Source organism: Penicillium manginii (genome assembly GCF_028828005.1).
Source record: "Penicillium manginii strain IBT 31320 chromosome Unknown utg000008l:1.0-3226943.0:1.0-3228205.0, whole genome shotgun sequence".
Classification (NCBI taxonomy): Eukaryota; Fungi; Ascomycota; class Eurotiomycetes; order Eurotiales; family Aspergillaceae; genus Penicillium; species Penicillium manginii.
In genome coordinates this window covers 2,347,047-2,365,063 of record NW_026643109.1, presented here as the reverse complement: position 1 = coordinate 2,365,063, position 18,017 = coordinate 2,347,047, and the positions used below count along the sequence as shown (strand labels likewise).

At 45.3% G+C, this 18,017-nt stretch overlaps 8 protein-coding genes across 8 annotated transcripts; 4 read left to right on the top strand and 4 right to left on the bottom strand.

The window, feature by feature from the left end:
* Positions 1-3,343: 3,343 nt before the first annotated feature.
* On the top strand, positions 3,344-4,204 carry N7533_011512 (MBL fold metallo-hydrolase; the record flags this gene model as incomplete). Its single annotated transcript, XM_057108162.1, has 1 exon — positions 3,344-4,204. The coding sequence occupies one exon, from the start codon at positions 3,344-3,346 to the stop codon at positions 4,202-4,204; it is 861 nt and encodes a 286-aa protein (XP_056955540.1).
* A 2,200-nt stretch (positions 4,205-6,404) lies between these two features.
* Positions 6,405-7,451, bottom strand: N7533_011511 (sterol desaturase family protein; the record flags this gene model as incomplete). The annotated part of the gene is made up of 1 exon (XM_057108161.1): positions 6,405-7,451. One exon carries the CDS (start codon positions 7,449-7,451, stop codon positions 6,405-6,407), a length of 1,047 nt encoding a protein of 348 aa, XP_056955539.1.
* Positions 7,452-9,970: 2,519 nt separating this feature from the next.
* N7533_011510 (uncharacterized protein) lies at positions 9,971-10,471 on the bottom strand (the record flags this gene model as incomplete). The annotated part of the gene is made up of 1 exon (XM_057108160.1): positions 9,971-10,471. One exon carries the CDS (start codon positions 10,469-10,471, stop codon positions 9,971-9,973), a length of 501 nt encoding a protein of 166 aa, XP_056955538.1.
* A 1,165-nt stretch (positions 10,472-11,636) lies between these two features.
* N7533_011509 (acylglycerol lipase) lies at positions 11,637-12,510 on the bottom strand (the record flags this gene model as incomplete). Its single annotated transcript, XM_057108159.1, has 3 exons — positions 11,637-11,951; positions 12,025-12,418; positions 12,479-12,510. The coding sequence occupies 3 exons, from the start codon at positions 12,508-12,510 to the stop codon at positions 11,637-11,639; spliced, it is 741 nt and encodes a 246-aa protein (XP_056955537.1).
* A 486-nt stretch (positions 12,511-12,996) lies between these two features.
* On the top strand, positions 12,997-14,490 carry N7533_011508 (flavin-containing monooxygenase; the record flags this gene model as incomplete). Its single annotated transcript, XM_057108158.1, has 1 exon — positions 12,997-14,490. The coding sequence occupies one exon, from the start codon at positions 12,997-12,999 to the stop codon at positions 14,488-14,490; it is 1,494 nt and encodes a 497-aa protein (XP_056955536.1).
* A 528-nt stretch (positions 14,491-15,018) lies between these two features.
* N7533_011507 (NAD(P)-dependent alcohol dehydrogenase) lies at positions 15,019-16,374 on the bottom strand (the record flags this gene model as incomplete). The annotated part of the gene is made up of 3 exons (XM_057108157.1): positions 15,019-15,054; positions 15,116-15,232; positions 15,295-16,374. 3 exons carry the CDS (start codon positions 16,372-16,374, stop codon positions 15,019-15,021), a joined length of 1,233 nt encoding a protein of 410 aa, XP_056955535.1.
* Positions 16,375-16,893: 519 nt separating this feature from the next.
* N7533_011506 (uncharacterized protein) lies at positions 16,894-17,342 on the top strand (the record flags this gene model as incomplete). Its single annotated transcript, XM_057108156.1, has 2 exons — positions 16,894-17,008; positions 17,176-17,342. The coding sequence occupies 2 exons, from the start codon at positions 16,894-16,896 to the stop codon at positions 17,340-17,342; spliced, it is 282 nt and encodes a 93-aa protein (XP_056955534.1).
* A 12-nt stretch (positions 17,343-17,354) lies between these two features.
* Positions 17,355-17,859, top strand: N7533_011505 (uncharacterized protein; the record flags this gene model as incomplete). Its single annotated transcript, XM_057108155.1, is given in 3 exon segments — positions 17,355-17,524; positions 17,536-17,719; positions 17,752-17,859. 3 exon segments carry the CDS (start codon positions 17,355-17,357, stop codon positions 17,857-17,859), a joined length of 462 nt encoding a protein of 153 aa, XP_056955533.1.
* Positions 17,860-18,017: the final 158 nt, after the last annotated feature.

Below are 18,017 nucleotides of genomic sequence, written 5' to 3'. Positions count from 1 at the left end.
TATGCTAGTAGTATCTAAGTGAAATTGCGTGAAGTGAGAGCGGCGAAGAAAAAATCAAGCATATCAATCCAGGCAGTATCAGAATTTCAAAGACAAGTGGCATATTCCTACACACAAAATCCGATTTTTTCCAACTTAATGCCGTCTCTGTATAAAAGAAAATGCCATGCTTCGCGCTCCCGATAAAGGCTGTAATCCATCTCATACACATGGCGTTCCTTGAAGAAGGCAGAGTGTGGATCGCGCCAGAATTTGATTCGGCAAAGCTGAAATAACAAGAGCTATACAAACAAGCTTGCAAGAAGTATCCTCAACGCGTGAAACTTGAGATAATGAGTGATATAGGGAAGAGTCATCGTGATGAGTCTACTCCGACATCGGCCAGTGTGCAATAGATTCTATGATTGCTGAAGTGGTAGGGCTGCGACCAGACTTCCGCGAAATTGTAATTGTGAGTATTCCTTTTGTGAGGGGACAAAAAGCAGTCTGCTCGTGGATGACACATGGCGTGTTCAAGAATATTTAGTGGGTCATCACTCTCGGAGATGACTCCTGCAAGGATTCGCTTGGGTCTGCGTGTGTCCAAGACCGCTGCGATATACAGTCGTTGGCTTAACCCAGCGCGATGTAACCTCATTGCGTGTCCTGAGCTGAATGAACGGTTGTCCAAAACGGGTGTCAAGAATTTACGGAGGTCTCGGAACCGATGCGTGAGTTTTGACCCTTACGAAGACCCATAATTTACGCGAGAAGTCGTTTTTGATAGGGTGGAATTTTAAGTGATGTGTGCTACACTGGCACTTTATAGATATAAAGGAGGCCGGCGGTATTAGAGGCGAACAACGCTCATTGGCAGAGGAAAACCTAGATAGCTTCGTAACCTGGTAGACAGTCAGTCCTTTGGGAAAGGAGTAGGAGTATCGAACTAAAGCCACACGATGCCGCTGCGGACTGGATCATTCCAGTGGTTCTGCTCCTATACAGTTACTATTCTAGCCTACGGAGTTAGAACAAGCTAGGGCTCGGATCAAGCGTCATCTCTAATAAAATAAAAAGGGTAGTATGTCGGATTATAACAAGGCACAATAGTCGGTAGGGGTAAGAGGGAAAGAAAGGGGGCGGTAATAAGTATAAGATAGAGGAGTTCCAGGGAGGGGAAGAAGGAGAAGAGAGGCTAAAAAGGCAAAGTCGGGTCTTTTATATTAAGATAATACCGGGAGAGGTTACAAAATAGCGTATTAGGGTACTAAATCTAAAAAGGCAAAGTTAACTGGATACAGTAATTTAAGGATCCCTATATCATACTCTATATTATTGTTCGAGTGAGATAGATAGATACCCTTTTTAATAATTAAGATAAACTAGTGTCTAGTCTTCCTTGTATCTTTTCCACCACCCTATAAGGATAGATATTCTCTTACTCTTTTTTCCTTGTTAGTTATATTTCAATACTAATTCCGTAGGGTCGCAGGATCTGTACACACTCACTAACCGAAATATCGTTATATATAGGAATTATTCAGTCCCTGGAAATCTTTAAAGGCTATCCATTCCCTATATCCAGGCCTGCTCTTGCGTAAATCCATTTCCAGGCCCAGCGAGATCTGGAAAAAGTGGTTCAAGAGGAATATTGATGTCATTTCCCGACAGAACTAAAAAATATTAATCTGATAGTGATCAAAAGGTGAAGACTGCAATACATACCTTGGTCAAAGTCAAGAAGAGCCTGAGATATAGCCGAATCTTGAATAAAGTCGAACATTTCCTCGTTTCGTATTGCCTCAGGGATTTTTGTGCCTTGCTCTTGCTCTTGGTCCTGTTGATCTTCCAAAGCATATTTCCTTGAAAGATCTTCCGGACTCGGTCTGCTATCCTGATATTGAACTTTTCTACCTGAAAGACCTTCAAAGTAAATTTGATGTCCTCTGTGCTATCATCGAGTTTCGTAATCTTAAAGGTAGACCGGAAGGCGCTGATGGGTAAGCCGAAATTTGATTCGAACTTCTCATGAACTAACTTTGATACTGATCCTTGCTATCAGAACTAAATTTTTTCATGCAGGGTGATTATCAACTGGCACATTGCCTGATAGCTCAGATTATTATGTTCACTTTCCGTGATAGAGCTTTTACCAATAACCACCTCATAACAGAGCTTATTTGGCGGCTGTGAGGACTCGAATATTGAAATATTGTAGTATTTTGACGAAAAGTAACAAAACTGAGGAAAAAAGAAGAGAGAGAGCTCTCATCGCAACTATCGTACGTGAACTGGTGCCTGCGCACGTGACCCGCAGTTCAATATGATCAAGTGACGTCCTGGTTCGTCACATCATCCTCCCCCCCCCGATAGGATCTGGTCCCCAGGCCTCGATTACCTGTATGTGCCGTGGCTTAGGCTTACGATCATTATTGTTGTCGTCGACGAATTCATTATCTGCTGCCGCCTATATGTTGGGTAATTGGTCCAAGATTTGGACCCATTAGTGGGTCGCGCCGATGTCTCAGTCTGAGATATACCCTATCGATTAGCCGCCATCTTCGCCAGATCTTAATCCAATTGAACAGCTTTGGGATTGGATAAAAGATTGGATTGGCGATCGATATTTGAGAGATTATGATCGTAAGCTATCTTATGATCGTTTACGCGAGGCTGGACGAGCTGCTTGGGATGCGATACATACAAGCTTCTTAGACCAACAGATTGGACTTATGCAGAAGCGCTGCCAGGCTGTCATCGATGCACAGGGAGGCTATACGCCTTACTAAGCGGTAATATTTTTGTATTCTAGTGGTTCAATTACATAAGCTCGTAATAAAAACTGGCAGAATATCAGTCATGAGAAATAGATGGAAGTACCACGCTAACATTATCATTGAGGTCGACCTGCGTCGAGGGAAAGTCGGAATTTCGAAGACTCACACGCCGATGGACCAGACGGCACTTGCTGTCTCCGTTAGATCGAGGCTTTCAAGCTCTGGGCGAACTTTTGGAGTGGGCCCGCGCGAAAACCCCAATTTGACGGTGCGCATGCAGCGAACGATGCCGAGGCAATATCGTTCGCGGCTGAAGATTTCCCCTCAGCATTGACCGCAAATGATCCACTTTCTTTTGGTCCGTGTCGCTGTGGAGATTCATTCTTTCGGGCCGGTCGCGAATCGGGCAGGAGATTTGTACTTAAATATATTCACACTCCCCACACTGCCTTATCCTTCTTACTGTTATCCGCTAAACACCTTATGCTTGTTGGATAGCGCTGCAACCAAAAGTTCTATACTAGGATCAACTTCCGAGTCACGATTTCTTTCCCTCGCAGACAGTAAATTGCCCATCAACTCTCGACATGACCGCAGGAGCGCCTGGTCATTTCAAAGCAACCTGGATGGGTGTGACGACTATCCTTTTCGACGACGGTGAGACGTCTGTGTTAATCGACGGTTTCTTTACTCGGCCCGGCCTCACTTCCATGGCCCTCTGGAAAGTCGGCTCCGACGAAAAGATCGTCTCACACTGCCTGCAGAAAGCAGAGATTGACAATCGCCTCAAGGCTGTCCTGGTCGCTCATTCGCACTATGACCACGCGATGGATGCACCCTTGGTCTGCCATAAGACGGGAGCCAAGCTTGTGGGGTCAGAATCAACTCGTCTGATTGCTGAGGGCCACGGTCTACTCCCATTAGACCAGACCGTTATTATCAAGGATGGCGATGTTCTCAACTTTGGCAACTTCCGGATCACCGTCTTTGAAAGCCCACATTCGCCGGGGGACACTTCTCCAGGTCAGATAAGCAGCCCGCTCCAGACACCGTGCAGATTTACGCACTTTAAATCCGATAAATGCTACTCATTTTTATTTGAGCATGGCAAGCACCGAGTCTTTGTACATCCCAGCGCGAACTTCACCGACGGCAAGTTCCAGAATGTAAGGTGCACAGATGTATTCCTAGGTGTGGGGGTTTTAGGTAAACAGACGACAGAGTTCCGGGAAAGGTACTGGGAGGAGACCGTCGGAATGATGCAAGCCAGAAGGATCATACCTGTCCATTGGGATAATTTTTGGAAGCAGGTAGGTAGCCCACTGGAGCCTCTTCCTTGGCCATTTGACAAGTGGTCAGTGACTATTGCATGGCTGAGGGAAAAGGCCGCCGTTACTGGTGTTGAAATTCATATTCCAAAACTCTGGGAAGGTTTAGATTTCGACTAGCGGTGTTCAACTTGGCTTGTCTAGCTTCCTGGAAAAACATTTGGTACTTCATGAGCCCGAATCGGCAAGGTTGCCGAAACCTGTTGCTTAGTTGAGCATACAGTATATTCAGAAATGAAAAATTCTAAAGAGCACGATCAACCTTATTGAATAGTTTTTTCCTAAACACATTCCGGCCCAACAAGAAGGGGGAAGAAGGGGGGGGTTGGGTCAAAGTTGGTCAAACACAACCCCCCCCCCCTAAGTACCCGAAATCTTGATATTTTTTGATCGGATCTTTTAGATCCTTTCATCCGATGGCTACTCCGTAGTTCTATCTAAATGTCATATCATATTCTAGGATTGTCTCGTGGAAGGGCCTGACCCTATAGGGTTGGGGTAAGCCTGGATTTTTTTGATGAGGGATGCCAAGCTAAAGGCCGGCGGCGGGTAGCTGTATAGCTAGGGTTGCTAAGCTTAGATTAGTGGCCTTAGCGATCAGACCTTATTACTATCGATTCGCCAGTTGCTAGCTATAATATTCAACCCGGGGTTGAAATCCTTAGTAGGTGAAGGACCCTTCTACCAGGTGAGGCTATCCGCAGCAAAAAATGAAGGTTTGTCCAAGAGAATACGAGAACTAGTGAGGTGTCGATAAACCTAATAGAATAATAGTTTATCTTGTATCTCTTCCTTTTAAACTAGTTTCTGTTGTCCTAGACTATCTAAAACCCGAAGTCGATAAATGTTTTCCGGGCAGTCTAATACCGGACCACTAAGGGACCTCGTCTTAAACCCCTAGATTTAGAAAAGTATGCCTAGCAAACAAACATGTGGACTAAGCACTAGCGTTAGATCAAAAATGATCTCTGGGGTTTTAAAGTCATTCCCATTCGCTATATTTAGACCTGTACATGGCCTATAGGCAGGCCTATTCGGGTCGGCCCAATTAGGCCATTGGGTCAAAACTCCGGCTTATAGCCCATTAATGGGCTGGCCCAAAACGGCCCAATAGCCCAAAGATAGAGCTTTTTCTAGGGCTAATATGTATTGTATAAAATATGAAGATTCAGTGAGATCTTGGCTGTAATGCTGTGGTTTTGATAATAAAGTGATTCTGTGATATAATAGTGATTCTTACATTGAATTTGATATAGTAAGAGCAGAGATTTGAATAGAAGTATAGATTATATTAAGTAGCATATCCTTGTAGCCGTATCGAATTTATCTGGGCTCTCCCTGAAACACGCTAAGTATTACATTGCTTAGGTAGTAGAGGCTCTTCTTCTGCAGAGCTTTCTGCCTTATCTAATATCCCCTCTTTAGTCTTATAATTATTTCTTTTTTTGCTTTGTATAATATTGTAGAGAAGTCTTCTTCTTCTCCCTCTCTTTCTTCTCCTTCTTCTACCCCTTACTAATCTCGATAATCTTCTGTAGTATATGTTTTGTGGTATTCTTTTTACCTGATCCTAAGCCTTAGTAAGGGACATATTGGTATATTTCCGACCAAAAAAGGATGTTCCTTCTTGTTTAACGCGGCCACGGAGTAACGTGTTTCACCACCGAGCCGCCAGCCCCATAAAATGCAGTAAATATGAAAATTGTAACTTCAAATATCTCAACAACACAACTTTCCTTTTTATTATAATTCATAATATAGGGTTTTATTGAAGTTAAGAATCATACAACGGAAAGAAAATTAATTTAGATAATTATTTAGTAGTATTACAAAACATACCTGGTAATTTATACATTCTAGAGGTTAATATACATATGCATAGCATGAATATACTTCTGTACTCTAAAACTTAGAAACTAATTAGTAATACTATTTAGAACACTATACCTTTAAATAACCTCCGAAATAGAAATAGTTGTTGAGTTATAAAGTTGTAATTTATCACATCTACTATGTGTTTTGGGGCTGGGGGCTCGGTGGTGAAACACTTTAATAAGATACGTCAAATTGACGTGCATAAGATGCTAAATTGGGCTTTTCGACCGCACTAACGGCTCCGCAGGCCTCAATTACACGAGTCCCATGAGATTTATCGTTTTTAGGCATGGTTGTGGATGGTGGCGTGTAAATTTGATGAATTTGAAAATTTTTTGACATGTGGACAGAAGACCGGTCGGAAGCCACAGCTACCCGTAATTTACAATCCAGAGTCTTTGTCCATCGAGCCTGTCTAGCCCACCCGGTTTTCCGACAGCTTCTTTCAGTACAAGGCCAGTTTGATCTTCTTGTTAAAGTCAACATTATCTTTGGCGCACTCAATTCGAGGAATACAGGTGCCGAAGACCCTATCCCACACGCGTGTTTGTTTCCCGTAGTTATGACTTTTCCTGTATCCAAAACGGTGATGCAGGTCATGGTCCTCGATGACTAGCTCTGCATCAAAAAGCCTCCATAGCCATGTCAAGGGTCCCGGAGCCGAGGCATACATACGGACACCACTGTGACCTGAGACCTCTGAGAAGGTGATGAACTGTTGACAGGCAAACCATTCATAGAATCCCATCGGCAGTCCAATGCACCTCATAGTCCAGAATGTCATCAATGGTATTCCGAGAATGTCAAAGAAATCTTGCTCTATGTCTGCATACCCAGCGAGCAGCATGTTTGGATGCTTGGTGAGATGATGTGTACGGTGGAACCTCCACAGCCCGTGGACAACATGCATCAAACGGTGGTACCAATAGAACCAAAAGTCTAGGATAAGGCCGTAAAGGCCAATCTCCGGGATGAGAAATCCCCAGTGCAAAGAGGATGGGGGCTCGTTGGTTGAGTAGCAAAGGTAAACAGTGGCAAATGCACGCATAATACCCCCCGCAGTGATGGTCAAAAATGTTTTTCTAACGCCCACATCTGGTACTCCGTCACGGTCGTGATTGTCGCCGTCTAAGAAGCCGATGGAGTGTCCAAGGTCCTTGAAAGAATGCAAAGCCCTAGTCATCATCACTTTGGTAGCCTGTTGGTAAAAGAAGAATGCAATAAGAGGCCCGAAGTTGTTTCCCACCAGTCGCCAATACACTTCATGGATAGCAAACGGTATTACCGTGTAAAAAAGGACGAAACGGTTAAGTTGCCAATCAGCAAGATAAGACACTTTGGTATCTTTGGAGAATTTTGGGACTTCTCGATCCAAATCGATGTGATGCAAATTACCCGAATCGAGCAGTTTGTGATAGATGGTCCACTGGCTTTGATTCCTCCGCCAAGTGGACCTCATAGAATCTTGCGGGTTCGAGTGGCTGGTAGTCATGGTGTTCGCTGATGGATTATCAGCTTGGAGAGAATTAAATTAAGAAGCATACTGCTCGCCTTTTATTTTTGAGCATTATCTATTGAAAGTTGAAAGCCAGATCAAGGATTTTCCGTGAAATGGCCACAGATCATTATTTAAGCCTCGGCATTTCACCATGAGATTCTCCAGGTGACAGATCGCGGCAAAACCCACGCCGCAATACGCGGGGTACCCTGCTGGGAAAAAATTACGATTGTACACTCGTAGTTTACTAGTAAAGCCGATGTAGTAGTCCTTGTTCTTTTCAAGATCTCCCACTCACCACCAGTCAGAATGGCTTCGCAATCTGGTCTTCTTGAGATAGGATCGACCACGCAAAATCTAGAATAGCTAAAACGAGCAAGGCTGTGAGGCGATCGTACAGAATCTTGAATGAGGAACAATGCCAAATCTAACACATTACTAGGAAATAGTCCGATATGCACAATATTCAGATCAGCAAGGTGAAAAATAGGAGCACTATGACCCTAACTGATATAGTTCCGTTTTCTAACTCCGGCCTAGTGGTATTAGGTGTTGAGTTAGGGCGTTCCCAGGACTTGGAGCTTCACATCCCCCCATTAGCCCCCTTCCCATTAAGCTGGAAGGTGCATGGAAAATCACATGCGTGTGGCGGTGTGATCCGCAAAGTGAGTGGAGTTACCGGAACTGTTCCGGCAGTCGTACATTTAAAGTAGACGCTAGCCACGGCATGGTTGAAAGGACCGGAATCGTCCCGGCAGACCCACAATTAGTGCAGACGCTAGGCACGACACGACATGATTAAACAAACGACCTCTCGTAATGTTAGGGCCGGTTCGTGTGAGGTTCCCGACATATCATTGCTTACCTGGGCTGGTGTGACACGGACAAATTATTGCTCCGAGATAAGATATAATGGATGAAACGTTCGATAAATACTGTCCGGTGCATCCTTTTCGGAGGGTTGGTTCGTCCGAGGTGCCAGATTGCCTCGGCAAGGACGACTGTGATAGTTGACGAAAAGGTATCAGAAATGCAACAACGATGTTGGGTACCGGATAGATATTCTTTCCTTTTACCCCATCCCAATTGCAAATTCCCGGAGCAAAAATGACACGTGCTCGGGACTCGGGAAGAAAGACGGGTCGCAATATTGACAGTAAGGGTATTCGCTTCCTTTGGAAAGGATATCGTTAAAAAGGATGCGACTGACCATTCTAGACCCAGTGACACGTCTTTTTTGCTCAGTTTGCTCGTTAAAGTTTCATCGTCGGCACGAGCTTCTCCAGCACCAAATCATGCATAGTCACAGATACTGCGGACAGTGCCAAACTATATTCGATAATGATGAAGATCTCAGTCAACACTTTCTGAGATCAAAATGTGTACGTGGATTATACACGCAATCTATGCGATAGTGAAGGCAGAATGCAGGATTTTCAGTGCCCTGAAACTACGTCCCAACGTCGGCAGCTCCATTTCTGCTGATTCTATGCAATGCATTTGATTTGCACTTAAACATCCATGGATGCTTTCAATTCAGGACTTTATATAGTCTGATATATTAGAAATCAAATTTAGAAGTTGCAAGCGCCTAAGTCGGTGACACTTTGGTAGGCCACCTAACAACCGGCGGAAGCTGCATAAAACTTGTTTACCGTGCGGTTCTCTCATAAATACCGCCATGTTTACTATGTTGTATCAGATACTTGTATTATGATAGATGAACGACCCGTAGCTTCCTATGGCTCCTAATGTTCATCTGGTTGATTACCATGCCAGAATTCCCAAGCCTTCCTGAGCCGATCTTCACTAGAGAATCGGAGATGCCGCACTATAATTCCCTATTCTCTTGTCCTATACCTAAAAATACATAGAAGATCTTAGAATATCTTGTGGTTCGACTTTGTGCCATTTAACTAGAGCTAAGCGAAGCTTAATCTGGCCAAATGAACCTTGTGTCACAAACATATTCTGTTTCTAAACGCCGTCACGAGCTACCGTCTGGTTACTTGATAAAGAGGCTAGTGGCTCCGAATGAGAAGCGGTTCGTCAGCTCATGTAGCTCACATAGCAGAAACAGGTGGTACATACAAAATCAGGCATTGCCTCTTTAATATTCTTGACCACATCACGAAATACCACGAACCTGGAGATACCCCCCCTTACATACTGCCTGTGTCAATATGAAAATTCCAATCATGGAAATTGAGACAGCTTTGAGCTTGAGTAAATATTAATGTACAGAATCCTCTATGGTGTGGAAAGGCAGACGCGAGGAAGTCGTAGGTTTTGGTGATTGCTTCTTGGGTTATGTTTGGTGACCTAGCTTAACAACCTCCTTTTTGGGGGGGAGTCGCTATGAACGGTTCAAAATATGAAAGTCAAATGTACTGAAGCCTCTACATCCGGCTGAAAAGACGCCCTAGATTCTGCATGCCTCCATAATAGAGGCCGAGGGCCTTAATGAGTTGTTTTTGCTGCAGTACTTTTCCGCATTGATATAAGGTTTAATATCAGACGACTGAGAACCCAAGGTACCTATCGAGGAATACAAGAATCTTTGCCATAGGGCTTGTTTTTTGGTACGTCCTCTCCAGTCGCAACGATTTCAGAAACCAGTCTCCCCTTTCCATCTTCCAAGTCTCGTGATAGTAGCCTCCGCCTCTGATCTCGACCAACCCCATAGTGTGTTTCAGTATAATTTGATCTTCCATACCCCATATAGCTCCCACCTCGTCATCAGCTTTCAGTTGCAACTCTCCTGGACCAAACATATGAAGAGTTTGTGCACTCGCGAAGAATTTGCTGAAAAAGACCGTAAAGGCCGCAGAAGATGGGAACGCAAACGAAGTATTCCCAGCCTTTAGGATGGACCCGTCGGTATCGTAGAAACTGAATTCCGCATCAGGCAGTGCAACTCGGTCAAATTTGTCCCATTGCTTGGTGTCAATGTATCGGCCGTATTGTGATTTCTTCCGGATGATTACTTCGGCAATTTCGACAGGAATCGACATGCTGGTTATATTCTTTATCCAGCTGGTCATTTGGCGCTCATAAAAGTTTCTTTTCTGAGAATTGTGCTCACCTGGTATCAGCGCAATATGGGGGTGGGATTTATCGGGTAGAAGTCTCCCAGGGATTAATTTAGCAGCTGGGAAGACTCCTTAAATAATCTGCCGGGCGTCAAGGGGACTGCGGGGTACCCCGGATAGTTATTGATTGCACCCGAGTATTTCCAAAATGCCAGGGATCCATTTTTCCCCTTTAGCAGACGAGAAAAGCCACCTTATACAAACCTCACTGATGAGTCGTGTACCACCGTCCTTATCCGAGGTTCTGATCTGTCAAGGTCTGAATGGCAGAATCAGGGTGGCAAAAACTTTTGCTTTCCCCGTATTTCGTACCGACATACCACCACTGTATGAGTGACGCATCACTCCCCAATTTCTCCACACTGTACCCGAGCATCTTGCTGCCAAGACATCGTTCTGACATATCATTCCGGCTTTTCTTGTGTACCAAGGCACCCCGAGGTACAACTTTATCCAAATCCGGCCTAGAGTGCGGCTGTTGCTGTCGCTAGTCTTCCAAAAACAAGTCGGGCCTCGGGTGGGCAGCTTTTCAAACTTTGCTATCTTTTCGTGGCGGAGGAATAATTGCGCCGTGCCGCTGCATATGATTTCCTGGTGGGGATAAGGCGGTATTAGTCTGTCCAGCGTGCTGTATCGGAAGGAATCCCTTTGGCATAGGCAAACTTTGATGCAGAGTGATCTAGGGCATGTGGGCCGAGGTGTTGAGTCATTTCATGTGCTGCAGTTTTGTTAAAATAAGGCTGGGAAAAGGTGGTCGGAAACTTGGTGGAGGATCGAATGGGGTGAACGAAATCAGATCAGGTTACTGAGAGAAGAGGAGATATGTGTTAGACTTTGGATATGGACTACATTGCAACAAACTTCACAGCGGTACTCAAAAAACCCATGAAGCTCAAAGTAGATATAGCTGTTGAATTTCTTCCTTTCTTCATATTGCCATGTTTGATTTTATCTATTAATTAAAATCCCCAGGACCCTTCAAATTCGCGTATTGAACGGTGGAATTGTTGAAATTCATATAAAACTATACTGCCACAGCGAAAGGCTAGATTACCGTGATAAGATCAGCCATTAACCTCCTGCGAATTCAAGAGGCACAGTCATCCGCAAATATTTCCCTATTTTCCGGCATATCCACATGCAACAGATGACTCCATCCGTCGTATTTTTTGGATTCCCTCTTCTTGATCGTGTTTGTTTGGCTCTCAACCCATTGTTTGGTAGCATTGTAGCTGGTGAGCCGATCGGCAGTGCCGTGTGCGACGTCAAGGGCCTTCACATGGTTACTGAGCCTCGATTTCCCTGAAGATAGGTCGGCGGCTCTTTCTAACATATTTATCAGCATCTCAAGCCTCCCAATAGGATACATGAATCGATCATTGCTAATCGCGTTTTGCACTGCCTGGTCACGGACCAGTAATTGAAGATGGACATGCTGTCTAACTTGAAAATGTGGGAAAAGTCGACAATCTGACGGTTATGTTCCATGGTCTCCTATTAGGGAACAGGTCAATGTATGGCGCTTCCAGCATGATGCCTCTAATTCGGGAGACCAGGCTCTCGTACTTCGGTATCGAGGCCAATGTTGCAAGTAGCCCACCACCCATAGAGGGACCCATAACGAAAAGAGGCACAGCAGGTGGCGAAGCCAGTTGTGCCTCAATGAAGCACACAATATCCTCGAGGATGAGAGAGGTTGGGCCTGTGTTACCGCGGTCTCTCCTATTATGCACTGATCGGCCCCATCCACGCTGGTCAATTCCTGTGCACAGAATCCTCTGCCTTGCAAGGGTTGGAAACAAATCATAGTAGGTGTTGATGTGGTCACTAAAGCCGTGGAGATGTACCAGCTTCGCGAGTGGCGGAGCTCTAGGCTGTGGAAAGGGGTATTAGTATGGTGGGAAAGAATTAGGAATAGGAAAAGATTACAGTCCAAGTCTTTTGGTAAGCCAAACTACCATCCTTGGAAACGGAAGTGGCCCTCTGTTATCGGAACTGCGGTAGCCATCTGATGAATATCCAAATATGGTCGTAGTCGGCTTACTTTGGGGTATGAGGCTTGGTGGAATGGCATGCGATGATTAATTGCTCCGTTTTTAAGTTTGAAGAAGCCTGGCAAAATGAACAATTGAAAGTTCAATACCGAGATGCGAACTGTGCCGTGAAGAAAAGTGCATTTGTGATCAGATGATCTCTGTTTCAAATGATGGGAGGTATTCAGAGTAATGAGCCTTGGCAATAAACCAGCCTTCCTCGGAATGAGCCCATGTTTTCGGAACGCATCCGGCACAGTGGTGCGGCGGAACGGACCCGGACCAGAAAAAGAATAGAAAAGGAGACGTAAAAAGCGTCCTCGTAGCCATCTCGCAAGGCACAGGAAAATTGGCTTTGCACTGCTTGATTTCTTAAATTTAGCAGTTCATTTTTGACCAATCCCACCTTCCAGTATGGAGGACCGCCGGTTGCCGGACATGAAACAAAGACTCGATATTGCTATTGTCGGCGCAGGTATCTCTGGTATCAATGCTGCATATCGGATTCAAAGCGCATTTCCAGACTACAGCTATGCTGTTCTTGAATCTCGTGACAGCATCGGTGGAACGTGGGATCTCTTCAAGTACCCAGGAATCCGCTCTGACTCGGACCTCTTCACTTTCGGATTTCAATGGCATCCGTGGAACCAGCAGAACCCCATTGCAGAAGGTCCGGCCATCAAGAAGTACCTACATGATGCCGTTGCACAACACAGCATCGATAAGCACATTCTCCTGAAGCACCACCTAAAAACTGCCTCCTGGTCATCTGTGGATCAACGGTGGACGCTCCAAATCGACAACAATGGATCCTCCAAAATATACTCTGCCCGTTTCGTTATCTTCGGAACAGGATATTACGACTATCGCGAACCTCTCCGTGTCCAGATTCCAGATCTTCAAACTTTCAAAGGTCCAGTAATCCATCCGCAATTCTGGCCTGAAGATATGGATTATACCGACAAGAGAGTCACCGTGATCGGCAGTGGTGCCACAGCCGTTACTCTTGTGCCCAAATTGGCCGAAAGGGCGGCACATACGACTATGCTTCAACGCAGTCCCACTTATATCATGTCCGTTCCCAACGCAAAATCCGGATCGTTGCTCAGCCGTTTAATTCCAAGCCGGGTTGCCAGCAAGCTCATACGAATTAATTGGATTATTACGCCGCGCCTCTTCTTTCTTTTTTGCCGACGGTTTCCAAATGCAGCGCGTTGGATCATCCGGAAGGAAACCATTTCGCAGCTGCCTAGTCATATCCCGTTTGATCCGCACTTCAACCCTCGGTATAACCCCTGGGATCAGAGAGTGTGCCTGTGTCCTGATGGGGACTTTTTTAAGGCTTTACACACAGGACGTGTCGAGGTAAAAACTGGGACCATCAAGGCCATAACAGAGACTGGCATCCAGCTCGACTCAGGTGATTTCATTGGAACTGATATCATTGTGACCGCCACGGGACTAAAACTCCAAGCTGCGGGTGGGGTGGCCATCGACATCGACGGCCAGCCATTTGACCTAGCCAACAAATTTCTCTGGAACGGAGTTATGCTGCAAGATCTTCCTAATGCAGCTTACGTGATTGGATACACCAATGCCTCTTGGACGCTGGGTGCGGACGCGACGGCTCACTATGTTGTCAGATTGCTTAAGCGTCTTGATAAGAAAGGTTATACTGCAGCCGTGCCTAGAATGGGGAATGGAGAGAAGTTGAAAGAGACGCAGCTGCTAAATCTTAAGTCGACCTACATCGCGGCGGCAGAAAGGAGTTTACCAAAGGTGGCGGAAACGGCGCCGTGGCAGCCTCGAGATAATTATGTCTCGGATTATAGATTTGCTAAGTATGGTAGGTTTGACGATGAGACGTTGGAATTAATTAGGGAGCCCAGAATGAAGATAGTGGCTTAGATATATTGGATTTGTGCACTATACCGGTATATCTGATGTTTCTATTTCATGCGCAGTGGGAGTTTGGGGGTTTTGTTTATTGCTTTTCCACCTAAACCGTATATAAATAAATTAGGCGCAGACAGTACTACTATATCTAAAGCATATAAATGCTTGAAGAATTAACATTAATTACCACCGTGACACACCCCCCCCCTGTGTTAGTTTGAGGTTTGTGTTAATTTGCTTTCTGTATGGCAGACAGTCGTATTCGTGGAGATTATAAATTATGCTCTTATTCCCTGTTTACTTTGAGTTTCAAGTCCTCAATCCATCTCCCTTAGGCCATGTAAAAGAGAGATAGTCCTCTCATCCATTTCTACCCCTCCTAATCAGCGGTAACAAGCTGCCTACTAGTGACATCTTTTTCCCTCGAAGGCATGCACCAAAGCTGAGATTAGCATCTACATTCTGATAAATAATTATAGTTCTCCAAAAAGCTCACCACCGACAACAAACCAGCCGGGGGCTTTATATGCGGCGGAGAGATCAAACATTCTCCCATCTAATAACGGGCTTAATAACCTGCTCCACAGATGTATCAGCATAATCTTTTGGAAAATCTTCCGAGGGGTACTGTACATACTCTGCCAGAGCGCAAATCCTCCATAGCTTGCTCAAACGAATCCGGCGCATATACCTTGGCAAGCTTGTCGACGGGGAATTTTCCCTGCTTATAGAGATCTATCAACATTGGCAGAAGCTAATTGCAATCATTGAATTAGTAAAAACGGTTCCAGGTATCTCCACTGGCTATTGTCTCACCGAAACAGGATTTGCACCGCCTTCAATTACACCCACGATCCGTTTGCAGCCCATCATGAGAGCAAGTGGATCAATTTTAAGAATAGACCCAGGGCGAGAAACACCCACAATAGCCAAAGTACCTTCATGGCCTAAGGCTTTAACCGCAGATTCGAGCAGATGGTCCACACCTGTCGTGTCAAGAACGTAGTCAACGCCGTCGGGGAAGATTTTGAGTAGCCCTTCCGTAAGATCGGTGATAACCTTCGTGCTCAAAACATGTGATGCACCTAAAGACTTGGCGAGTTCCAGCTTCGCCTCCAACATATCAACTGCGATAATTGTTTCAACCCCTCTAGACTGTGCAGCTAGCATCGCGGCCATCCCGACAGCGCCCATACCAAGAACAACGAAGGTGCTCTTTGGCTGGGGCTTGAGGACGTTGAAGACAGTACCAGCACCAGTGAGATATCCGCAACCAAGCGGGGCCAGGGCTGCCATATCAGCAACAGTAATCCCTGATTCAGGTGAACACTTGATAACTGAATGCTCGCTTACAATAGCCAGTTTGCTCAAGGAGGACTGGCCGAAAAATTGGCCCCGAATTGGTAGGCCTTTTTCTCCGGGAAAAGAAATGGGCGAGTCAGCAGCGCTGACACCTCGAGCACCGGCAAAGTTGATAACTGTCATATCACGACAGAATCCATTCCGGCCTTCACGGCAAGGGTTGCAAATATCCCTATGACAGGAGCTGAAGCTTAGAAAGACTAGGTCGCCTTCCCGGAGAGACGTGTTTTCGACACCACTGCCAACACGGCGCACAATTCCAGCACCCTCATGGCCCAAAACGGCGGGATAGTCACCAACGGGAATGGCTCCTTGTTGGACAACGATATCCTGTAGGTCTTCCATTAGCGTGACATCGTGTGTATTCCGTTGCAAATTATGAATGCATACTGTGTGGCACAGGCCCGTATACTTCATTTCGATCAAGACTTCATTTGCCCGGACCTCATCCAGAATGATATTCTGGAGGGTGAATGGTGCACCTGGTCTCTCAACCACAAATGCGGTAGTCGGAATCTGTTTCTCCGGGATCATGGTGGGGCACGATCGTGCGATAATTGGCTTAACTATGAATGCAATGGGAAGGGTATCGGTTAAAGTAGAATATCCAAAGAGCGTAGATTTTATAAATAAGGATACGCAATCAAATTGCAGGGAAGAGGTCCATCTTTTTTATAGATTGAAAGACTTAAGTTTAAGACCTCTTTATGACAGCGAATAGGTCTCCTCCCGCAGTGATCGATTTATCCTCACAAACCGACTTCAGTGACCAGCCTCGGTAAAAACAGCCAATCTCACGCCGAAAGTGAAGCGTGAAACCTCGGTTGATGGGAAAACAGGAGAGTTTCTTGTGTTTCTAAGCAAATAAAGACAACCGTTTGACATTGCTACATTCTAACTTGATCAACCACTAAGGACTTTCAAGTTAATACTCTGGCACCCTCCCATTCACGTACATACAATGCTGAAACATACAATGGCATCCCTCGACATTATTCAACAATATACCAACTCCGCTTTATCAAGTCCCAAAACATCCCCCGCAGCAGCCTCATGCAAAAGACTCTCGCGATCCTACTCACACTCAGTCTCGCTCGTTCGGCCAATCGTTTGTTCTCAAAATGGACTCTGCAAAATTGGGCCCGCAATGAAACCTGGCAGCCCGCTCGTAAGCTCGTCATCCCTACAGAGGTGGCACCAGCGGCATCAGAAAGCAGATCATGGAAGACCTTTCCAGAACAGGCGTACGCGTCATAATGCTTGAAAACAACGAGCCTAATTTCCTTTTGCCGATGAACTTTGCCTTTAACAAGGCTAATATTACTTACTCGATAGATATTGTAGATGTTGCCCTGAATATTCGAACCAACCATGGTGAGCCGGCAGTGTTGATCAAGAATGCTGGTCTTGCGCATTATGAGATGATTCTTGACAAGCCCGAGGCAAAGATTCGGCAAACGTTCGAGGACAATACCCTTTCGCATTTCCTTACGGTCAAGTAGTCTTTGCCAGCTATGATCAAGGCGAACCATGGGCCTATTATTACTGTTGGTAGCATAACTAGCTTCGTGGCTCTTGGTGAGATGGTTGATTACTGTTGTTCAAAGGCGAGCGCGTTGGCCTTCCACGAGGGGCTGCGTCAGCAGTTACAGTACTGGTACAATGAACCAAATGTGCGCACTAGGTAAGTTATAGAGTTTTCACAATTCTCCTTGACGTTTTGGGATCACTCATTCAGTCCCTTCGTCAGCGTCATTCGCCCTATGTGGGTTCACACTCCCTGACTGGTAAAGAATCCCACAACCGTCCGGCCACCATTACCCCTAAGGTTGTTTTCGAGTCTATTTGCAAGCATATTGTCACACAGAGCTGTGGTCAAGTGATTTTGCCCACCAACAAATCAGCTGCTAGCCTGGTAATAGCGATGCCAATTTGAGTGAAGGAGGGCGTACGTTCATCTGCTTCCGGAGAATTGAGAAGGATGCATATGGCGCAGCAGACCTGCAGTTCATGACCTAGTTTTGCTTGACAATTAATTGACATGTAATCGGATTGAACTAGCTGTTGCGCACACTAATTTGGGTTGCAGGCGGCTTTGCTCAGTATAAATATGATGGGATTTTTATTTTAAACATGCCATTCACTTAAGTAACAATGCATAGGAATATTTTGGATAA